Here is a 22846-nt window from a genome sequence, read left to right on the forward strand (position 1 = left end):
TGTTATAAAGCTTAAAGAGGGGATAAATACAAGTGACATTGTGCTTTAAAGTTCAGATCATCGCCACGGCGAGAACATAATGTGGTGTCGAAACAAAAGAGCGCACTCAAGTACAACATTATAAACTTCGTTCATCTGACAGCTACCCCAACCTCATGCTTTTGAATCACTGTTCGAGCACTTTCTGGTACCACGGCCTTCTCGGCGACATTCACGCTGCACTGGACACCCGACCTCGCTAAAAAAAAGTCAGAAAAAATCCCAGAAGTTGAATAGATTTCCACGCGAAGGCACACCGTCGCCAAGAGATAAACGGCTTGCATGTTGAGCCCTCGGGGAAATAAATCTCGTCTGTGTCACCAAACAGCTCCAGGATAATGACGGAGCCTTTTATTAGGGTGTCGCTTCTGATAGCACTGTGATTCCCTCTGGCACTGGAAAGGGAAATAAGTTGGGGAAGTGTATGAAGGCTGAGTGCGATTGCGATTGTCAAGGAAACGTGTTACCTCTTTTTTCTAGGCGAAGTAATGGCGGTTGTAGCCTGAATTAGCTTGCCTATATGTTTCAAAACCTATAAAATAAGAAAAACGTTTTCTATAAAAGCAGAAATTGCCGAAACGAAGCCTGGCATGTCACTTGCTCCCAATTGCCAGGTTTTTTCCTTTAAATTTATTTGAAAAATACAGAGGTCATGTATTTTCTTCGCTTTCTATCGCTTCACGAGGACTATTATATCCTAATTCTGTCAGTTTGAAAGCATTAAACATTTTTAGCCCTCGACTTTTCTCCTGCAACCGTTTTTCACGCGTTTAGGAGAGGAGAAAAAAAGCTGACAACGCGTAATGTCCTACGCCTCCCTGCATGCAGTTCTGCAGTGCCAAATAGGGAGGTTCTACTCTCGAATTTTGGCGGTTGTAATAAATATTGTCGTCCGAAGGGGACTGAAACCATACTTGGGCCGTGAGCCACAGGCAGACATATCATTTGGAAAAGGGAAGAACTGGAAACTAGTAAATTAGGAAGGGAACGTAACCTGGCTTCGAAGCAATCTTTGCTATCATACCAAAAGAGAGAGAGAGACTCTTTAATGAAATACAGAGAATTTAGCCAGCGTTAAAAAATCGCTGGCATGGTACTCTGTGTAGGGAAGGGAATTTGGGAGATAAAGACAGAAGGAGAGCAGTGTGGAAGAGGTAAAAAAAAACGAATATAAAATGCGGCCCTGAAATGGGTACCAAGGATGCAATGGCGAGTATTGATGTAACCTATGGAATGATGGAGTGCATTGTCCGACAAATGGGCTGACGAAGTTCACTGCATGAAGAATGCATGAAGGTAACGTGCAAGTGAATTTAAAGCTTATCGAGATGTCTAATGTCTTTTAAATATGTAAATAGAAAGTTCATTGCAAGTCTCTGTTGCCTAAGGCAGGCTAAGGGACCTAAAACTTTGTCCATTGTTAGGGGCACTGGGCAGAGCTTCTGCATGCAATGTTCATAGTATGCACGCTCGTTAGCATACGCAGGGCACTCAAGCAAGATATGTTCCACAGTTTCTATCGAGGCACAGTTGTCACAATGCGGACTGTTCATTTGTCCAAAACGGTATCGCAAGCCGTTTGTATATGCAGCATTCAGACGAAGTCGATGATAAAGTGTTTCCAGATGTCGAGGAATTCTGGGTGAGAGTCTTGATCTAAGATGTGGGTCGATTGAGTGAAGAAATTGGTACTGATGTGTCGGCAAACTGCAAAGCCGGTACGTTTCTTCGGAAGCGAAACTTTTAACCATTGGGACGCATCAGATTTCGTGGAAAAAGTTCGAATGTATCTCCGATGTTCATCTGCTTTTTCATTAGCCTGAAAGCCACAGTGAGCAGGTACCCACTGAAATGTTATGCAGTGGCCTGCGGCAATAGCTAAATGATGTAGATACCCGATGTCCTGAGAAACTGGCTGGTGATTCGTTTTCTTCAGCAGGTTGGCCAGGATCTGCAGAGATGCTTTTGAATCGGTGAAGATAACCCAACGGCCGGCGGTTCGGCGCAGGATGTAAGAAACAGCTTCCTTAATGCCGTGAAGCTCAGCTGTCGTAGAGGATGTCCTCCGCTGCAGCCGGTAAGAAAGGGCATGGCCTGTTGAGGGCACATAAAGGCCACAAGAAATATTTGTGGACGAAAGCATTTATGGGCGGGAAATTATTTATCGACGCAATTTTTTTACTTAATGCAAGCTTTCCCTTTAACAATAAATATATCCGCAGATCAGCAGACGGCAGTCATAGATTGTTTTCTGCTCATGTCTTTGCTATCGTCAAAAACGTTCCCTACTGGCTTTTTATGGGAGTCTTAATTATTCGTTGCAATCAATAGAAACGCTTTAAAAGAAAGATTTTGCGAGACATCAGAAGAATGGACGACTACCTTCAATGCTTTTATAGCAGTACCTTATAATTTACCAGTTTTCAAAATTTTCGTCCGAGAATGTAGGACATGTACGTTTTTTAGTTCCTTCAATGAAGAGGCTTATGCTCAGTTTTTTTGTGGCTCATGGCCTGAATAAAGTGCTGGAAGTGTATCATTGATTACCTCTTTTGAAGAAGCGACGGCACATGCAGTTTCAGGAAAACTGTAGGAAAGATTACGAGGTGGGTAAACTAAGCCTAATTTCCTGTTCGGTTCTTTACTGATAAGCAGGGGGATAAAGGGGAAGAAGGACCAGGTGGAGAATAGGGTAAATTTAGCTCCTCAGAGTCATGGGTGGGCAGTTAACGCGGATTGTTCTCTTCAGGTGGCTACTGACTCTTCATTTTGCGAATAAATCGCATGCAGAGGCATTACTGAGCAGTTACACTGCCACCGTCCTCTACTGTGTTTTCGGAGAGACCCTCTAACGTTTTCTTTACTTTCTGAGGGCTGTGCTGCTCCTATCAGCTTCACGTCTTCTCGCGGATTCCAAGATTTGAATGTCCAGTTATCCATATATAATGGCAGATAACGCCTCTGAAGGGCTAGTTCTATGTATGAGAGCCACGGATTTTAGTTTCCTCCCAAAGCTATTGAAATATTGCTCATAAAAATTTTTTAATTTTTTTTTCTTGCCGTATTTAAGCGGCTAAATGTGAGTCTCATGGCACGTTCTACCGACGCCGAGAAAGACGAAAGACGTACGACAACATCAATGTAACACGTATCGGTGCGGCCGATTGTAACCTTTATTTCGACTGACAGAAACGGCACATGCGTCTTACGGCCCGTCAGTCGTTATGGTCGTTATGCTTGTGAGTCACTTAGAAGAAACATCATTACAAAAACCATGACATTGTTCTTGTTATTTGCATGGAGTTTTGTTTGTGATCTAGTTGTCTTTCTTTTTTCAAGATGTATAAATAATATGAATATGTGTATTTGTAAACCCATTCTTCCTTTTCGCGCTTTTTTACACTGTTATCCAAACCGCTACATGTTGCTGTTACTGATAATAGGTTGCCAAACTTGGCTCATTGCATTTTGTTATATGTACTTTACAATCTTATATGTGCCCTTCCTGCAATAATTCGGGATCGGATTTGCGGTGTCTGTAAATAAAAAAAAATAAATAATAATAATAAGTGACCTGTGAAACTTCAATGAAATATTTTCATAAAGAGTTTACCTCTTTCTTGGGACGCTATTTAACCAAGGGCGTCCGCAGAATTTTTTGCAGGGGGGGGCCCCATTGGCTGTTGGCGCCGGAGGGGGGGGGGGTTATGTTCGTAGCAAAAAGGCACTATTTGCGGAGTAAATTTATTTATTTATAAATAAATAAAATAAATAAGTAAAATACACACATGAAAGAAAAATTACAAACAGCAAATTAAAGCGTGGCTAGGAGAGATACATTGGAGTTTATCAACGAAGAAACAATTAAAATTAATAAAAATGCAAAAAGATACTATCACTTCGTGGAGAAGAGTGCTCAGTCTTGCTGCATACGGGTTCTCGACACACCCGGATTGATGACCAGCACACAGCACAATATGTTCACAAACACGCAACGACAGTCAGTCAGTAAACAGCAACTGTAGACGCCTCGGATTTTTCTGGGCGAATTGCGTGATTACACGGGTGATAAATTCATTCCTGTGCTTCATTACACGCTCTCGGTGCACACTCATCATACAAAGGCCGTCCAGTCTGTCGTTTGTCATCGTTGAGCGTAGCCACGTTTTCACTCTCCTCATTGTACTGAAGGAGCGTTCGACCGTACAGGTAGTAACTGGCAAAGCCAGAGCCACCTCAATGGCTTTTGCAACACCAGGGAAGAATGTCTTGGCCTGATGTAGAAGCTCGCAGTAAGTTATTTCTGATGGGTCCCCAGTTTTGTTGCACCACATCTCGTACCAAGAGATGGCCTCTTCCTTGAAGTTGTCGATGCCGTAAAAGCACTGGAGTTCTTCGGCGAGAACAGCGAACTCAACACGGCTCAAGTGCTTCATTTTTGATGGATGCAGCTGGAGAAGTTTGAAGCTCCTCTCATTGCTTTCAGAAAAGCGCCGAGCTAAAGAAGCAGTGAGGGAGTCCAAGTACGGCACATATATTGCCACACGGTAGTATTCCTCCGGCGACTGAATCCCGTAGTTGTCTCGGTGGGCCTGACGAGAGACTTGTCTTGGCACAGATATCACCACATTTAAGTGATTGGCTGCCTCCCTTGCTGCATTCATGATGTTAGAGAACTCCTCTACAGCGTTCGTCCGGTGGCCGCGAAAAATACGTTGCAGCTCAGTGATGTGGTCATGCACAGAATGGAAGTCCATGGATACACCTTGCAGAATGTTCGTAACTGGTTCGAGCCGAGCGCTGTACTTCGCTACAATATGCAAGCAGACGATGAAAGATGAGCTTGTTGTTGCGCAGTAGAGGATGTGAGCTCGTTGTCTAGTTGCAGCGTTCGAGCATGATTCCGTGGACGCGAGCTCCTCGAGTGCTTCGACTATGGCCACGTAATGCTGAGAGAAGATCCTAATAGACTTATATTTTGCAGACCATCTTGTCTCACACAGCATCGGAATGTTCGGCACCAATTTTCTCCGGAGTACGCTCTCGCGGAAGAAGTTTATGGTTTGTTTGATTATGCCAATTGTGTTTCGAATTTCAGAGACGTCGTTCAGATCGTTGATGACGAGATTTAGTTTGTGACTTGCACAGTGGAAAAATAGTGCCTTCGGGAACTGTTTTTGTATAATTTTGTTCACTCCAGCTTCTTTTCCAGCCATTGTAGAGCATCCATCGTACCCCTGTCCAACGAGGTTCGAAAGAATCAGCCCGACATTCGTCAAAAACTTCAAGATTGCCGCGGCGATGCAAGCGGAGTTTAATTGCTCCAGCTCTACAAATCCCAAAAACTGCTCTCGAACGCACACTTCGGCTCCCGCCTTGTCAATAAAGCGAACGCCTATAGACATCTGCTCTTTTCCTGAAATATCTGCAGTTTCGTCAGCAAGAACGGAAAAAGCAAACGCTTTGTTAGCTTCGGTAACTATCTGCTCTTTCAGGATGTCGCCACAGATTGTGATGATCTCGTTCTGGACGCGGACAGAAGTGTACTTGGCATTGCCAGCAGAAGAAGCGAAGTGCTCCTGAAGTAGAGTATCTCCAGCTTCTACACGAAAGTCAAGCAGATCATTGAAGACTCCACTATCGGACTGCTTGCCGCGAATTGGCAAGTCATGCGTCGCGCAAAAGACAATGGTGGAAACTATTGGAAATAGTTTCTCACGGTTCCTTTCAACTTGCGCGTGGAGTGCTCTGTTCAGCTGCTCTACAACGGGTAGCTGCTTGCCTTTCATCACATCCATAAAGTTCTGTGAGGCCGTCATTGCCTCCTGGTGCCATTGGGATTTTACGTGATCCCTGCACGCCTCGTGCATTTTTCTGTAGTTACTGAAAGCGCGCACGATAAAACTTCCTTGAGTACCCCGGTGAACACGTGGAGGAAAAATGACGCAAAAACGACAAATAGCGCCTTTCGCTGTCGCTGAGTACGCAAGCCAGGGGGCGTAATCTCCCAGCCATTGATGTCGAAAAGGCCTCTTTCCAGGTGTTACATCCTTCTTAAAATCGTATGTAACATTTGGTGACCATGGCTTAGTAAGAAGACGTAACTTCAAAAAGTCCGGTATGCCAGTGAGTTTAGCTTTGCCTAGAAACTCTCCTAAGTCATATTCTTGAGGCAAGTTATTTGTTTTCTTGATGTTGTCTCCGGACTTCGATCCCAAGCAAGGAGAAAGGGAATCGTCTCGGCTTACTGCGTGACCGGAGCTTGCTGGTGAAGTTCCTTCCATGGAGACGACGACGTCGGCTACTGTCCGGTGATGAAAGGTTGCATCGCTCTGGTCAAATCCGGACTTAAATCCCAAGAAAGGAAAAATGGAATCATCTCGGCCTGCTGCATTACCTGAACTCACTGTTGACAGAGTCCCTTCCATGGAGTCGACGACATCAGCTACTGTCCGGTGATAAAAGCTTGCATCACTCTGTTCAAATGCTACACCGTTGTCACATATCACACCAGAATCTGCAGGGGCGCATTTGGATAACGCTTCGTCAGACAACCGCTGACGCTTGAAGAAGCGCCGAATGTCCATCATTCGGAACCGCGCGAGACAAAGCTGGCTATGGAGTTCTTCGGGGTTGGTAGTGTTAAAAATATATACACATTGATTGAAAAAACGGTTGAATGCGTACGTTGAAAACAAAAAATGACTATATATACAACGAAAACTTATTTACAAGATAAATGCACGCTCGCAGCTTCATACACCTCGCTCCATCTTGCTCGCGCAACCGCACAGTCGAGTATTTGCACACACACTACTCGCCGCTCGTCGTTTTCTCGTCCGCTGTCTTGATTGTTCTCAGCTTCGTTGACAACCGGCCACTAAAAATACCGAAGCACAAACACAGAGGCGCGCACACATGCAAGGGCCTACTTGCCGCAGTATCCCCGAATACGCACTGTTGGAGTTGAGGGTTCAGGACAGGAGTGCCGCTGAGCGAAGAGGTAGATGGGGAAAGGAGAATGGGTTTATTTACATTTTACATTGGTGGTTAGAAGTGAGACGATTCTGCCGCATCCGTTGTCGAGTTTTATATCCTTCTTGTTCCCTAAAGTCCCTAGGTTGAGGACGCCCTTGCCGGAGTGGGAGGGGCCTAGAGCTTTCACCTGTGCGCACACACACGACACTGCACTCATGGTCACGCCCCCTTCACATGTGGAGTCTGACGGAAAGAAGGTTGTCGTCGAGGTAGCGTTGACGGCGGTAGGTGATGGCCTCCGGCCAGCCGAAGGTTTCTGCGGGTCACCGACATCTGTTGATCATCAAATGCCACCCGCCGCTCGAGGCCAGACGCGAGGTCACGAAAACGCCGAAAGTGGTTCCTCGTGCTTGGGTCGGAGATGAGGCCCGCCAGCTTGTCGCGGTGCTTGGGCACGCCAAAGAGCAACCGGAGACGAGGCCCTTTGTTCCCTGGCACGGTCACGGCAAATGGGGAAGATAACGTTCGTCTCCCCGAGGCGGCGGCGGCGTTCTACACGTGCAGGCACTTTGTGAAGGGGGTCTGGTTTTGTTCCTGCACTCCAACCGGGCAAACTCCGTAATTGAAGTCAGCTGGCACCTGGGTCCTCTCGGTGCTTGTGGTCCATGGCGGCAGGCCCGAAAGCAATCACCCTCAAGTCGCTAGCAGCCATACACAGCAGAAACAGGCGTGCTGGCGGCCACCCGGCGAGACTTGTTGTCGTCGTTCCTAATAGCACTTTGGGGGTGAAAGGAACGCCTCGCGACTTCCGAGGGGAAGGGACATTCGCCACTCCGGTCGGAAAATTTGTTTTGTGTGTTTTTATGGGGTTCAGAGCCCCAAAACGACTCAGGCTATGAGGGACGGAGTAGTACAGAGTTCCGGATAATGTCGACCACCTGGGTCTCTTTACCATGCACTGACATCGCACAGTACATGGGCGCTGTTGGGATTTGAGGCCCAGCCAGAGGTGACAGGCGAGCCAGGCGAGCCAGGCAGGCGCCATCGGGCTGCCTTGACCAAAGGCGCTGGCTTCCGGAGAAGATGCAAGGAACGCTGGTGTGGGGGCGCCTCTGGAGACTGCGTCGCCGTGAACAAAAGCAACTGCTAATCCCCTTTGCCGAAGATTCTGAAAGCGGCGCTTCTACCGAACTGCGCTCTCCCGTGGATCGGAGGAGACAGCGAGCGGCGGCGGCGCCAACTCATCGCCTGCTTGCCCTTGAGCAGCCCGACAAAGCGGGGGTGGACACGGCTGATTTGTCCCTCCCTCCTGAAGAATTCATCGGTGGCCGGATTGTGCACTGTCTGCCTCCGTGTGGCTATCTCTCTAGAGATCAAAGAAACAGGCACCCATCTCAAGACGCCTCGAAACACATGCTCGCCGGTGCCGCTGTATGTCTGCAACGACGCGTCCCCGGACGCGGCACTTCGCAGATGTGACCCAAAGCTGGAAGCGGGGCCGCTTTTACTCTTTTTGCTGAGCGCACCGCCGCCCCTGGTGTGCGGCCATCACTCACGGTTAGAGTGAGTGATTTTCCAGGGGGGTGCAGCCGCCCCCCCTTGCCCCCCCCTCCGGACGCCCATGTATTTAACACTAAGAATCATGTCGTGGTAATGCCCTATCTACAGTGTAATGCAGATTCCTCTTTCGCCGTGTCTTTGTAATGAATCATTCCGGCTAAGTATATCATATAGAAGTTATGGTGTTCTGGCTGTAGTCACACGTAATCGTATTTTGAAGAAATGTGAGTGACAAAGTCGTTTTGCGAAATATCTTTGTTTCATTGCTTAAATCAGCTCCCTGCTACCAACAGATATTAGTGTGGGCTTAAAAAATAAATAAGAAAAAAAGTGCCCTGCCCGCACCCTGCTACCAACAGACAGAACTCTGCGAAGTTTCTCACCTTTATAACGAGATGATTAGAGTTTCATTAAAAAAATGATATACATAAATATGCGTGACGCCTCGGCGTATTTCTGCAGGTATTGACACCTGAAGCACACAACCTGCAGAAATTCCATAGAGAGAGTTGTGTTGGGCACACGGATGCAAACATTCTTCTTTGCGTTCATGGGAACAGCCACACATCAGCAGTATATTTTTATTGCGGCTTCACCAAAACTATTGGTCGGCCTTGAAGAGGCTATACAGGCAAGTATGCAGACCTTTTCAGCTTCCACCGCGTCCAGTAAGTCTGCCATAAACATATCAAATGTTTTTTCTCGTGTCCGGCACGCACTTTCATATGGGATTTTATGCAAGAAATATAATACTGATGTGCCTCTGAGCCAGCCCGCTGCGACGAGGCAGCGTATATGTTTCCAGTAGAAAGGCAAACAAAAATAAACAGAAGGTCACTCCTGGTCGCCATATCGATCTGTCTCTGGCGCGCCACTCTCCGTTTACCTTAGACATATCGCGGAAGCCAGGGCTCTCTAGCGTTCCTGGAGCAATCAAACAAACGCCGATGCTCCAACTAGTAGCTCCGGGAGGATAGTTCTCTTTCTTCCTCGGTATTTGCAGACCGCTCACATTGCTGACTGCGCAGTGAGAACGGATGGAGTTCATATTGACTTCGTGCCGTCCATGGACAGGTCAGCTGTCGAGAAACCTGATCCAGACGACGATTTTGGTACGTGGCATGGGATACAGAAGCCCCAATAAAATTCTCCATTTGCGCGGTCAGACGATGGAGAAAAGAAAATGTTTGCTGCTTACAGTGGACTGGAACACAGTGTCAGTTACCAGTCCGCCTGAGTGACAGTACTGCAAAGACTGTAACCCACCCGTATGACTCAGAACAGAATAGCTCAAGGAACTAGCCGGCCTGTCTGAGCAAATAATTTTTGAAGCGTTTTTGTAGTTTCCCTTTGTTAGACGCCCTGCGACTGCTAGAAACTGGATGCGTTGTTGTACTCTGACATGCTCGCCCGTTTGGTGAACCGTGACGGCACAGAGCATCGCATATCTATCGCACTGGTATATATCAGATGAAATTGGAACCATTTTCTATTTAGTTAATATACAGGGTGTGAAAAAATAACACAAAGAGGTAACAGACGGTGACCTGTGACTGTAGAGGTAAACTTGACATAAATAAAAGCAGGTGACAAAAAAAGCTGATAAGTACAGCAGGAAAAACCCACTGTCTTCCGAAGAAAAATGGGCAGAAATTTCAAACCTACCTTGTTTCACTAGGCTGCCACTGATTATTGATGCTGTCGAACAAGCAGTTACTACTGGAAACTGCCCCACTTTGGAACGTCTTTTGTCGACCAAACAACCAAAGCTGGAAAGACTGGCAATGGACTGACGCTACAAAATCGGCGTGGCACCATTATTGTTCGACTAATGGTCTTTTGTGTCCACCGGCTTCTGGTATGATAGAGAGCATTTATCGATCTTGACGGCGTTGCCTGATAGTTTTACGCGATACCGTTAAGCTCTCGTTATGCAGATAATCTCTTATCGTCGTCGGCGTTGAGCGAAAAATAGCCTAAGTTGAGGTGGCCCCGGTGGCTTCCTATCTACCCAGCGTGGCCACTCTCTGGCCAACCTGGGGCAGAAGATTCCGTTCGGCCTACCGCAACCCGCCATGCTCAAAAATGAGGCTGGATAGGGTGGCCCGGGCGGCCACCCTGTCGCAGACGGAAACTGCCAACGTGGAGCACAAGATTCTGCTTGTCCTCGCACAAACCGCCATGGTCATCCGGAACACTGACTTCTGGGACAGTTTGCGCCTTGTTACAATTTTGCGCCTTGTTACAAGAGACGGATGATTATGTGGAGTAAAAAAGCGTCGTGCGATGAGGAGTGAATCGTGGGTTAAGCACTCTGGGGATCCTAACCAGATTAGGGACCCATTATCGCGATCGGATCTTACCCTCAAAGGCAACGCTTAAGTATTCCTCCAATTTTTTAACCTCGATAAAGCTATCCTCCAGTAAAGTTTTACGGGTGTGCAATTCCTGAGCTTCACACAGTCGCGAATTGAGATCTCATTCATAGCGACGATCGCGGCATTCTTCTTGTGCTGGTTCGAGCTTTCCACCTTTTCTGCCGCGGTGGGAAGAGACACACCAAGCGGCAGACATCTGATTGTTAGATTTTGCGGAGATAGGGGTAGTAATGTTGTCGTATTAAAAAGCGAAGAAGAATTCAACATTACGAATTATTCGGAAGAAACCGCAACATGAAAGAAGAAAAGAAAGCAAGGGGGATTGAGGGTATACGTTATTGCAAGCAGGTAGGCCAGCATGGTTTTCAGACGCTTCGGAAACGACGGGCAATAAAAAAAATAAGCCAATCAGTCAGCCTATTACGATGCATTTATGAGGCACCGAAAGAGGCAAAGTCCTTGCGCGGGAGCACTTACAAATGGAAGGTAGAATTATCAATAGCGAAAATACAGTTCATATAGAAAGCAGAACATGCAGAGTATAGGAGACATATGAAAACAACAGTGACCTGCGAATACATCAGCGTAATGAGGAGAATATTAAGAACTCTGCCTCGCTACTCTGTCATTTTCTTCAAAACCCATAGGGAATGCTTTTGATGATAGCACCAATGTTAATCGCAAACAAATGCAAGGCTGCCGACGGGAGACCTGCGAATGTACTGCTTGTTATATTGAAGTCTTAAAATGCACGAAAAAATTGCGCTCATAAACTGTTTCGATTGCAAAAATGCTTTTGTGCAGAATTGTTGGGTATGAGTGGCGCACTCTATAGCAATATATTGGTATAGGATATGCATATGTATCCATGATGTTCAAGTAGCGAACGTGCCACGTGTGGCATTACAGGTCAGGTTTACAAAGACGCGGACAGCGCACCCCACGAGTGGCTCCCTCTTTCTCGGTCTGCATTGGGGACAAAATCGAAGTTAGACCACGTCCCGTACCACGCGTCTCCCCGTACGCGGCGATTGATCGTCGCACTCACGAAGCGCAATGACCTTGCCGTGACACACGCGCAGAGAGTCGCGGATATAAATATTAAGCGGCGATCAATTGAATTGATGTGGAGGAAATGCGATAGCATACTTCATTCACTCGCCAATCTACTCCTGTTCTGATTCTCTTCCAAGAGTGCGCTGTCTTTCACTTCCCAATATATTCCATTTCTGACTGCATTCCAGTTCCGAGTGCGCGGCTGCGCAAAATGTTTCACATTCATATGTACAGGATAGTCCTCGGACCGCTACTGGGGCTGTAGCGCAGCCTTTAAGCGATGCAACACTGCATTGGCAGCTTGCTGTTTCAAGCCATCAGAGCAGGTTGTGAAACACAGGCTGGCCTTCCCGAGTAAAACAAGAAGGAATACCTACCGCAAGCCTGATTTTTGCACAGATAGTTCTTTGAGGGGCTGTATATTTTGTATATAGGCCGGCTGTTGTCTGTCATTTTCTTCATGGCCATTTTCATGTTTGCTGAGGCACTCTTCATCCGGCGTCTCCCTTCACTCCCTCCACAACAGGAGGAGGGAATAGGGCGCGAGGAGAGGGGGATGGTTGCAGGTGCAGAGAGGCCAATCTACCCAACAAAACCCAGCAGGTGGAGTATTCGCACAGACGACGATGCCTCCTCACAGTTATCACCTTGATGACCCTTCTAATGCTACTGAATTAAAATAGCAAGAAACGAGGCACGCGCACCTTTTGAACTTACTGATGCTTCGTAAATAGTAGAATTCCACCTGTCCAAAGAAAGCCAGCAGTTTCCCAGTGAGTGCGTGAGTGCGGGGTCAGGCAATCAAAAATAGGAAGATGAGAGCAATGATTCTTTCAACTTTACAAAGACGACATCCGGATAGTCATTTTCAAACCCCATAATGTTAATCGCTTGAAACACAGATACCGTGGACAGTTTATCCAATAATTTTCCTTAGTCAAAATCAGCTCTTTAACCTTTCCTGATTATTTTGGACGGCGGTGACAGACAAATATAAGACTGAGAAAAATGTGAAATTAAAAAGGAAGCCGTTGTCTTTCTTCACCTATTTTAACTCGAAACGATAACGATAATAATACATGATTAAAACTGACTGGGAGAGAATGGGGATGTGCACATTCTTCAAATATACCGCAACAAGCCATTGACTTCACAACACTTTGTGAAAACGGGTTGCAGCTAAACATGAAAATCAGTTTTTTGCCGTTTTGTCTTTCATAATAGCTCGGCTTTCAGTGAAAATATATACTCTCTTTGTCAAGAGAACGCAAAATTAATTCATGCGATCGGGTTTAAAATCGCCATAAGTGTAATTTTGAGCGTTACCTGGACAGCAATGCATAGTTAAGCAACGCCACATCACCGGACGTTACTGGACTTCCTTGGATAGTCCAGTTTGTATCTATACTAGTAAATGATAGTTTATGCGACAGGCGCACTGCTACTGCAAAAAAAAAAAAAAACAGCCTTAAATCTAGTGTTACAGCCTCATGCAGGTTGCACTTGCAGGAATTGTACAAAACATGAATGGTACGACAAAACAACAAAAAGCATCGAAAGAAGCAACAGTACACGAAGTGCACATTAAATAAATCGCGCTTAAAGTGCGTGGAATAGAAAAATTTGTAACGAATTTGCAAATTTGCTTTACTTCTTGGCGATTTGTGCAATCTTTTCATAACTTGAAGATCTAACTGGTGTTTTGGCTCCCCTCCTTGATTCTTTCTGCCGAGAAAGTGCAGTCTCGGTGAAGTACGCTAAGCATTTTGCTTGCAAAAGCCGAGGTTGGATTTACATCATCCTCGACTTCCTCTGTGCGCTGTAAGAAACAACAAGGACTGAAAAAAGTTGGAGGGGACACTTAAGCTCCGCCGTAAGGGTATGACGCGAAGGCGTAACGAGTTAACTCCCATGTTGGCAGGAGGTCATTCTCTACTTTACAATCATAGATTCACGGGACTCCTCATTCCCCTCCTGGCGCAGCGGTGCAGCTGAGGTTAAGAGATGCGCCACTGCCCTGCAATGGCAGATGCTTCCAGTGGTGGGCCTTGTCTGGCCCATTTTGCTATTTCCGAGCGTCGAGTAATAAACTTAACTGCCTCCAGCCATGTTGAGCAGTTTGCTCACTATCTGGTGGGCAGGTCGTGATGACACCACAAGGTCACGTGACCTTTTTGACCCACTGCCTCCTAGGTCGATCTCTGGACACCCCTGCAAGAATCATGCTCGGGAATTTTTTGCTCACATAGCAGTCGCGGACACCGAGAATTCCGACAACGGATCTTCTGGACACTGGGGCCTTTAATGCTGGCGCTAGCGCCGCCCGTGAGATGCTCCTGCTGGAGAACTGCCACTTGTATCCCGGTCTCTCGCCTCACTGGTTCTTAGACTACTTGCGCTAGGGTATTCGTCGCCGGCGCTTTCAACGTGTCAATAAATCGCTCTACACTATCGCGTTAAAAACCCCACAGAGTGGTATATAGCGTGTAGTTTCGCTCCCGCAGTAGCACACTGAGGATGTTGAGCGGGAAAAAAAAGCAATTAGGCCCATTTGTAGGTTTTCAGCGTCCATTCGTGCCCTACTAATTTAAGGCAGTGCTACACAACGAACGAAGGCATCGATCAGTCGGCGCTTATTGAGAACACCCATTCGCTCAGCATGCTGAAGAGAGGCCAGAAATTTTTTTAAATAAAAACAATTATGGTAGACGAGAAAGAAAATAAAGAAATGCCTTTCTATTAGAATTTTCTGTGGTCGATGCCTGTGTAAGATATTCAGCTTCAAAAGAAATGAGGCAGCACAGGAAAATAGTCGAAGAGGAAGGCACTCTGAGAAGTTCGAACCAACACAAAAAGGGGGGTTAGAAGAACTATGAAGATATCACAGAATAACTAAGTCGAAAATGGCACATTAATAGCATAGGGTGGAGGCCTTTTTTGAAAATTTACGGAAAACAGAAAACACAATATCCACAATGCAACAATATCATCAGAGCAGAATACGGGAGATGTTTTTAGATGTTGTCGAAATGAAGACGAAGAGTTTTTTGCGATATGTCCAGCAAGGCAGCAGTTTCTATTGGAGGATAACAACAGCGACATGAGGACTAGTGTGCATGGTCAGCGGACATTGTTTATGGAGCGAAGCCAGTCAGTAGAAGGAGCGATGTCTTTCGTCGAAGGGAGGTCCAATGTGCCGCGGGCCACGATTAGTATCGTAAGATAATAAATGAGTGAGTGTTAACAAAGGCATGACTTTTAAGGGCATGCATATGATTAAGAACTCAGGAACAGATATATTAGAATCAGTCTCTGGTATAGCTGTTCAAGAACCGAAGATCACCGCCACCTGCCCCATTAAAGCCACGCACGAAGACATCACTAAAGATGTGGATGTACGCTTTGTAGCGGACTGTGCTGCCCTTTATACGACGGGAACACGCTACATACATTGGGCCGCCACCATAGAAACATACTAAAGGGCGATGACATATGACGTCTGGCTTAGAGCTGCGTGCCTAGACTCTATCGATTGCCTGAATTTCTCCGCGTCCAGAACTAGTTCTGTGCGCCCGACAGTACCTTGCGAGCTCACGTGGTTCCACCTGGCACGGCGTTCACTGAACTAGGTTTATTTGCTACCCGCAGCGCCTTTCGGCATTACAGACTTATAGTGTTTTCGCGTTGGGATCTTAAACCATGAGCTTCGGCGTTGTTCACGAACGCCACGTTATGAGAATAAACTGCGAACACGTCTGTCTTCACCGAACTAGATCGACGAGTGAGAACAGTACTTTTTGCTAACCTGTTAAACAAGGAGCGCTTGCGTTGCTTTTCGACCACGAGTTCTTGGGTATAAACGCTGAGCTTGCCTTTATCGTCCTGGCACAGTGTCAAGAAAAATGTCTGGCATTTACAAAAAGCCACACCGTGTAGAGCTCGTATATTTTCTTCATGTGCGTTGTCTGGGAAGGCGAAGTTCACAGAAAAGACATAGCAAGGAGAATAAAAAGGCATGTGAGTTAAGTTGAAACTCGAAATTTAACTTGGCGAGAATGTTACCCCGAAACACTCGGGCTTTAATAGTTAGAGTACTATAAAAGCGTGTTTATGAGAAGAAATAGCGCTGGCAGAATGCAGCAAAAACCTGCTGCTGTAGGCAGGAGTTGTAGCGATGATTTTAGAGAAGTCTGAATTAATTAGCCCTGTAAGATAAGGGCCACGTTTGCCGTTTCTGGACTGCAGCGTCACGTGTCTGCTAAATCTAAGGCCTCTGCATATATATAGAAAAGTGACGACTCAAAAGGCCGAAGCGAATGTAAGTAAATGGAATACATTTTGTAAATTTCATGCAGCAGTGCGGATAGGGAAGGTTCGAACATGTGAGGGTTGACTAAGAGTAGGCTATGTTCCAGAGGATGCAGGTATTTTTACACGCTACGTGCATGCCCGCATCCGTTGCCAGTGACCTTCGCATAGCGAGGAAGGACTGGCGGTTTCTGGCCGAACTACGGGGGATCCGCTGAAGTGAAATATCTTCTCTACTTTTGGTATTTTGTCTGCTTTTGGTAACTATCAGCTGAGGACCTCTCGGATAAGTAACTTCTTTTACTCGAGAGCAAAACACTCACCTCACTGGTAACAAAGCAAAGTGAACATTCCCTTCCCTCAGCGCCGAGTAACCAGCCGTGTTCTGGTTTATGGGAGTTTAACGTCCCAAAGCGACTCAGGCTATAAGGGACACCGTAGTGAAGGGCTCCGGAAATTTCCACAACCTGGGGTTCTTTAGCGTGCATTGACATCGCACAGTACACGGGCCTCTAGAATTTCAACTCCATCGAAATTCGACCGCCACGACCGGAATCTAACCCGCGTCTTTCTGGTGAGCAGCCGAGCGCCATACTCACTGAACCACCACGGCGGCAAGTCCCGGAACACCATCTGGTCAACCACCTTCCCTTTACTCTTGCTCTCTTATTTTTTACCGGGTACGGTTACCTATCATTTCTATTTGCGTCAACTTCGCTGTTTCTCCCGAGTGCCTACCAGGTTTTGCTGTCATGAGCTGTATACTCATAGCTTTTCCTCCTCATCTGCATTATTCGACTCACATCCTCGCCGAAATCGATTTAATGAAAAAAGGGTGCGAACAGCGAACTGTTTATGACGTACTTTAACCGTTATGTCATCACTCCTTGCCTGCAAGTCCACTCTTTTGAACCAGCTAAGAGTTCATTTTGGTGTCGAATTGAGCTCAAGGCAGCCTTCCTACCTTCGCACAGGCTGCACGCAAGTATTTCGGCGTTGACGCACGTTGTTCGTGCGCCGAAAACAGGAACATGCGTCTGCGCACTTACCTTTCCGTAATCTCCCCCCGTCACTCTTCCCGCCGGGACCAGACAAGGAGGTCGACGAGTTCGCTTACTCCGTGACCTGGTCGCTGAGTCAGGGCAGAAATGGGGCACTGCTCGACAGCTCTCCTGTGCAATACGGCGAACGAACAAAATCCCGTGTCCTGCATTTGAGTAGAGAAGAAGAGATGGCATGCTGTGGTTATTCATTTTATGGTATCGTATTGTAGGGTATAGTAGGGCGTAGTATACAGGGTGTGACATAACATGTCATGGTGTGTAGAAACTATTGTCCCGGCGCAAAAACGTGTGCTTTAAGAGAAGTGGTATTAGAAGTCTCGGCAATAATTTCGTTCACGCGGGGTTCTTTACCGTGCGATTGATTCTCACAACACAAGGACTTTTTTTTTTTAAATTTCTCCACCAGCAAAATGCGGCCGCATGTTAATGGACCCCAAGTCCATTAGCATGGGAGCGGGAAACTGTTGCAATCCCAGTTTGTTAATGAAATGAACTAAGTATACTCAGAGGCCAGTTTTCTTAAAAGCATTTCGCCATTCCCCAAGCCCACAATATATTAGCCATCTTGCTCAAGCCATCCTGGCTTTCAGCGGAATGAAGTAGGTTCGGAAAATAAGCACTTCAATGAAGCCCGAACCTGGTACCTGGTAAAGAACAACACCAGCCTACAAAAACAAGCCATGAGGAGAGTCTTCATGTGCAACATGAAAACATGCAACACGCTCTGTACACCTGCTTCCGGCACAATTGATGAAAACATAGCTGGAACGCGTCTTCTTGGCCGAAATAGCGGCAACTGGCTTAATTACTGAAAACTCGAGAATTCCTTCACCACTGCCTGTGTTGCAGCAGATAAAAGTGCAGGAGGCCAGAAGGAATTGCACGCTCTCCATTGTATTAACATCAGATTACCATTGTATCGTACCCTGACTGTGAATTTTGTGTCTAAAGGATAACAGCCTGTGGTGGGGTCCGTGCTTTTGATTAGTTACATGCGACATTCAAATCCATGCCGTCGAAATGAGGATAGTGGGAGGGACCTGGAATTGTTCCGCTTTTCTTTCTCAATGAAGTTTACATTCATTTCTGCGTAACTAAACACGCCAATCAGCTGAGCCAGAGGAAAATCCTTTTTCAGTAAATGCCAGTGAGGTTAAAAAGAGAAGCCTTCTGTCGTGTAATTCAATTATTTTTAGTTACAAGCAATAACTTACCGCGTCTCTAGTTCAGAGTCAACAATACACCGTTCAGCTTGGCTCCATGTTGAGGTCAGCCGCCTTTTAAAAAAATAGTGCTGGTGAAGTATTCAAAGATATTTTGTTGACATTACAGAACTGAATAAGCAGAATAATCACAAAGAATAATCTATTCTTTGTGATGTATGGCGAATGTGCACATCATAGGTGCGGTAACGCTTTCAGGCTAAACTGGCAGACTTGCGTTTGCTTGCAAAAAACATTACAAGGCTAACTTAGCTTCACTTTTTATGAAAAAAATTGGGCCTCAGTGAATTGCTACCAATTTTTCCTTGAAGCCAAATGTTGGTCAGCCTGCTCAAATTTTTATACAGAGATCCTAGATAGCGCCTTTTGCGCAGCCTTAAAGAAAACGTTGGCGGTTTAGCATTGCTAACCATAAAATAATATGCGAGAACAGGTTTTTGCAGGCGGACCCCAACGCCACGTAGCCGAAAGCGCAGCTGAAAGTGTGTTTCCTTTTCTTTCGCGGCTTGCTCGCAGATGGAAGATGACGAAGACGACGGCGTGCAATGCACTGCGTGAGATTGTGTTGCAGTTAAGTACGAGCCACTATTTTGGGGACAACAACAACGAGGCGTGACCGGCTGCGGCGATAGCGTAGTGGTCTCGTGCACTGGCCAGCGAAGCTGGTCTGTTCGCGCCGCCGCAAGTCGGAAAACATACCCGCTGCAATATTTATTTTATTTCTCTAAATAGGCCAAGATCACCCCCATAGAAATCTCGTTTTTTTCTCCCTATTTCCCGCATCACAAGACTGATTTTAGAGTTTTCACCACACACCGGCGTTTTCCCGGTCAGGAAACCAATAGTGGTGTCGCACCTAAACAAAATTAATGGTATCCCCGTTGGCTCTGCTTCCACAGTACAGTTTGCGCTACTGTTAGCAACAAGAGGCGCCGGCACCCGGTTACTGAGGGAATGACATTCCCGAAAGTGATTGTGTTTCTCGCCGGTTTTCCGAATGCGCCTGTCTTTGGCAGGCGGCAGCATTCTTTGCCCTTAATCGTTTGGAGCTGCTTATAAGGAGCGCCCGCACTGATGGAAAAACCGCCTGCAGGTGACAGAGATTTTCAAGCCCCACTGAGTTTCTGAGTTTGTTGGCGACCATCACAAAATAAGATAGCGAGTCTTCGCTGCATTGAAGGCCCCTGGTGCATAAACGCAGCGTGGAAACATTTTTCGCAAGATTGTTGGACTTGATCCGAAACGGGGTCCGTGAATATTAATCAAACATGCAACTTTGACTAACTGCGCCTAACGCCTTCAGGCCCTATCCATTATTTTGCGTAAAAAGTGTGATTTTTTCGGTTCGCTCCAGCGCTGAAGAAGGATGAGTTGAAAACCATGCTAAAGTGTTTTCATGTTGGCTTAATTTTGTTTATTTATGCATTTAAATTTACAAATTCCTACTTTTTCCACTGAATTTCAACTCACATCTTGCAAAGCAGTGCCATATGGTAACGAAAGTACGAAACGTGTCAAATAACTTCGAGAGCCAGTTATATTCCTGCGAAGACGCAGTCTATACATGTGCCCGATCCCGTGCTTGACCTGAGGCTCATTAACGACAGGCAGAGTGAACTTCTTTGAAGTATGGCCATTGAGCCAGCACATCTGCCTTTATCTGTCTTCATCCTGCTGGCCACTGAATCGATGTTGAAATCTCCAGAGACAAAGCCGCCTCTCAGAGAGACGAACTTAATCAAGAATCTTGAATTGCACTTTCTGACGGCCCTGACGACACATCCGGCCTTGTGAGGAAGACGATCTCGCATCCAGTGATTGAGGCCTCACCAAATGCATCCCCACATCCATTTTCAAGGCAATCGAGATTTACACTAGTGCATCGCAGCCCGACTTCTTGCTTAAATAAACCGCCGTAAATCCGGTTCTTGATGAAGTCCTCTTGAACGAAGCCACACAGCTGTACCTTCGCAAGTCGACTGGAGCGCCCATTCAAGTCTCAAAGTGGGCCAGAAAGTCACACTTGGCGGGTATGTCTTCTATAGTGACGTCCTATATCTGCGCCGATGAGGATTAAACTTTGAAGGAAGCCACGTGGAGGACGTGTACGCGTCTTTTACAGTGCTCTGCTTGTTGTACATGTTTTTGTTACGCTTCGCCGATGGCACAGGATCTGTGCAGCAGCGAACCGATGCGGATCCGCACAGAAGCATCCAAGCCACTTCTCTCGAGTTGAGGGGTCGGGTGCGTATGCTGTAAACGCAAGATTCAGCTCAATAATGCGTTTATGCAGAGACAGTAAAATGCTCTGAACTTTGTCTCCACAACTCGTCAAGACAAGCGACGGCGGGGTGTACAAGTTGGGCTTCTAACAGTTCTAAAAAGATTTTTTTTGTTCTCAGCAGCTGCATGAAGGGCTCTTTCAGGGCTTAACGACGTGTCTGTCGGCAGTCGCGTCGCCGTAGACTGCATTAATCGGTAACACCCTCTTTACTTAATGGCTGAAAGAAACACTGTCTAGATGGCGCTGGTTGATAAAGTCCATGTGCATGCTCTCAAGTACATACCAGACGCGCCTATGCGAAGAAGGTTGACCTGGTGTTGAGTGGACTAACGAGAGAAGTGGCGTTGCTTGGGATTGCTTGGACAATGTGTAATATACGATACAAAAGATGGCTTAGTGGAGGACTCCGGATTAGTTTCGCAGGAACGTTTCGTAAAGACAATGCGAGTGAAAGCAAAGAGTGCAATGCAAGTTTCGCATTACTCTGAAAACTATAGCTTAATGGGTCCATCAGGTTCCTCACCTCTCTGCTTCGATCACCTCTGCACGATCACTTTTAAAGCGAGACACTTAAGTTTCTTGTTGATGCGGCGCATAGCGTTCACTTTGAGAAGTGTGAGCGTGGCAACTGCGAAACGAGCCCAGGTAAGCTCCCTCTCCCAAATCTAATCAATAGAGAAACAAGTTTTTGCTGACACCGGCTCTGCACTAATCTAAAATAAATAGCGCTTCGTGCTCGCTCTAAGTGTAGCTGTAATTCCATTATGTTGGTTTTTGAGGAAAGGAAATGTATCTCTCTCTCATATCTCGGTGGGCACCTAAACCTCGCCGTAACGGGAAGGGAAGAAGATGGGAGTGAACGAAGCCACCGTATTCACTAGATGCACCTTTGTTCATTCCAAACCATCGAGCTGGTAGCGTTTATTGTGTTTTGTTGATTGTTTGTTTTGTCCAATTTTCTTTGCAAAATCCAGGCAATAAAAAAAAAGCTGGCATGGCGGAGTGGTAGCGTGCTCGACTCGCACTCCGGAGACCGGGGTTCGATTCGTGAGCTCGGCCAATTTCTTACTCGGTTTTATTTATTTATCTGGTCTGACTAGAAAGGTTAATTAGACTAATTGGTTAAGTAAGCAATTAACTAAACTCTGTCAAACTTACTTGGAGGATCACTATACGATCCCTTTAATTGGTTGCATGGTAGGTAGCCGAAGTACAATGGGCCCCGTTTGAAATTCGCTCGCTGTGACGTCACGACCGTTTCGACCAATTGAAAAGCGTGACATTTCTGTCGACAGCTCCTGCTTACAACGATGAGGCATTAAAGGCTTCCGCCTTAATATATGTCTTCTTGCTGTTTTTCCGCTAAACTACCCGTATCTTTGCCATTGCTCCTCCCGGTCGCCGACTGCAGAACCGCGTTCCAACAACTGCAAGGGTAAACATTCCAAGATTATTCGATCGTCCAAAAATTTGACAAAGATTCTAATCATGACATTGGTGAAAACAGCGCGAAAGAAGAAGCCCGAAGGCGAAACGAGGAAGTGACAGGAAAGAGCGCTGACTGACAACTGAATTTATTGAGCGAAACTCGCGCAATATATAGGAAGGCAGTGCCAAAGATAGTCAGATGCATTCTAATCATGCACCGTTACACCGCGTCGGTACGTTCAAAAGATACGAACTTCTTATATTGGATTAAAATAAGCTTTATTCAATTAGTTTTTGCAGGTAGCCAGGAAATGTTTTCCTACAGGGCCATGTATTGAGGTTGCGCGGGTAAGCTACAAAACATTTTGCCTTTTCACCGTTTTATTAATGCATGGTAATGTTTTCTTTGCAGAGCCTCTAGGCAAAGCGCTTGGCAAATGAAATTTCAGCGTAAGGGACTTTACTGAGATCCAGAGGCCATAAGATCTTCCCGCGTTATTTCTCACGCGAACAAAAGATGGCGCCAAA

At 46.3% G+C, this 22846-nt stretch overlaps 1 protein-coding gene across 1 annotated transcript in view; it reads left to right on the top strand.

Moving 5' to 3' along the window:
• The first annotated feature begins 10662 nt into the window (after positions 1-10662).
• The window catches only part of LOC149331130 (uncharacterized), a 96154-nt gene continuing 83970 nt past the window's right edge, over positions 10663-22846 (top strand). The window contains exon 1 of the mRNA XM_089555876.1: positions 10663-10789. Coding sequence (XP_089412002.1) covers positions 10663-10789 — 127 coding nt within the window. The remainder of the gene's footprint in view (positions 10790-22846) is intronic.

Source organism: Amblyomma mixtum, chromosome 8, assembly GCF_055824585.1.
Source record: "Amblyomma mixtum isolate Tamu chromosome 8, ASM5582458v1, whole genome shotgun sequence".
Lineage (NCBI taxonomy): Eukaryota > Metazoa > Arthropoda > Arachnida > Ixodida > Ixodidae > Amblyomma > Amblyomma mixtum.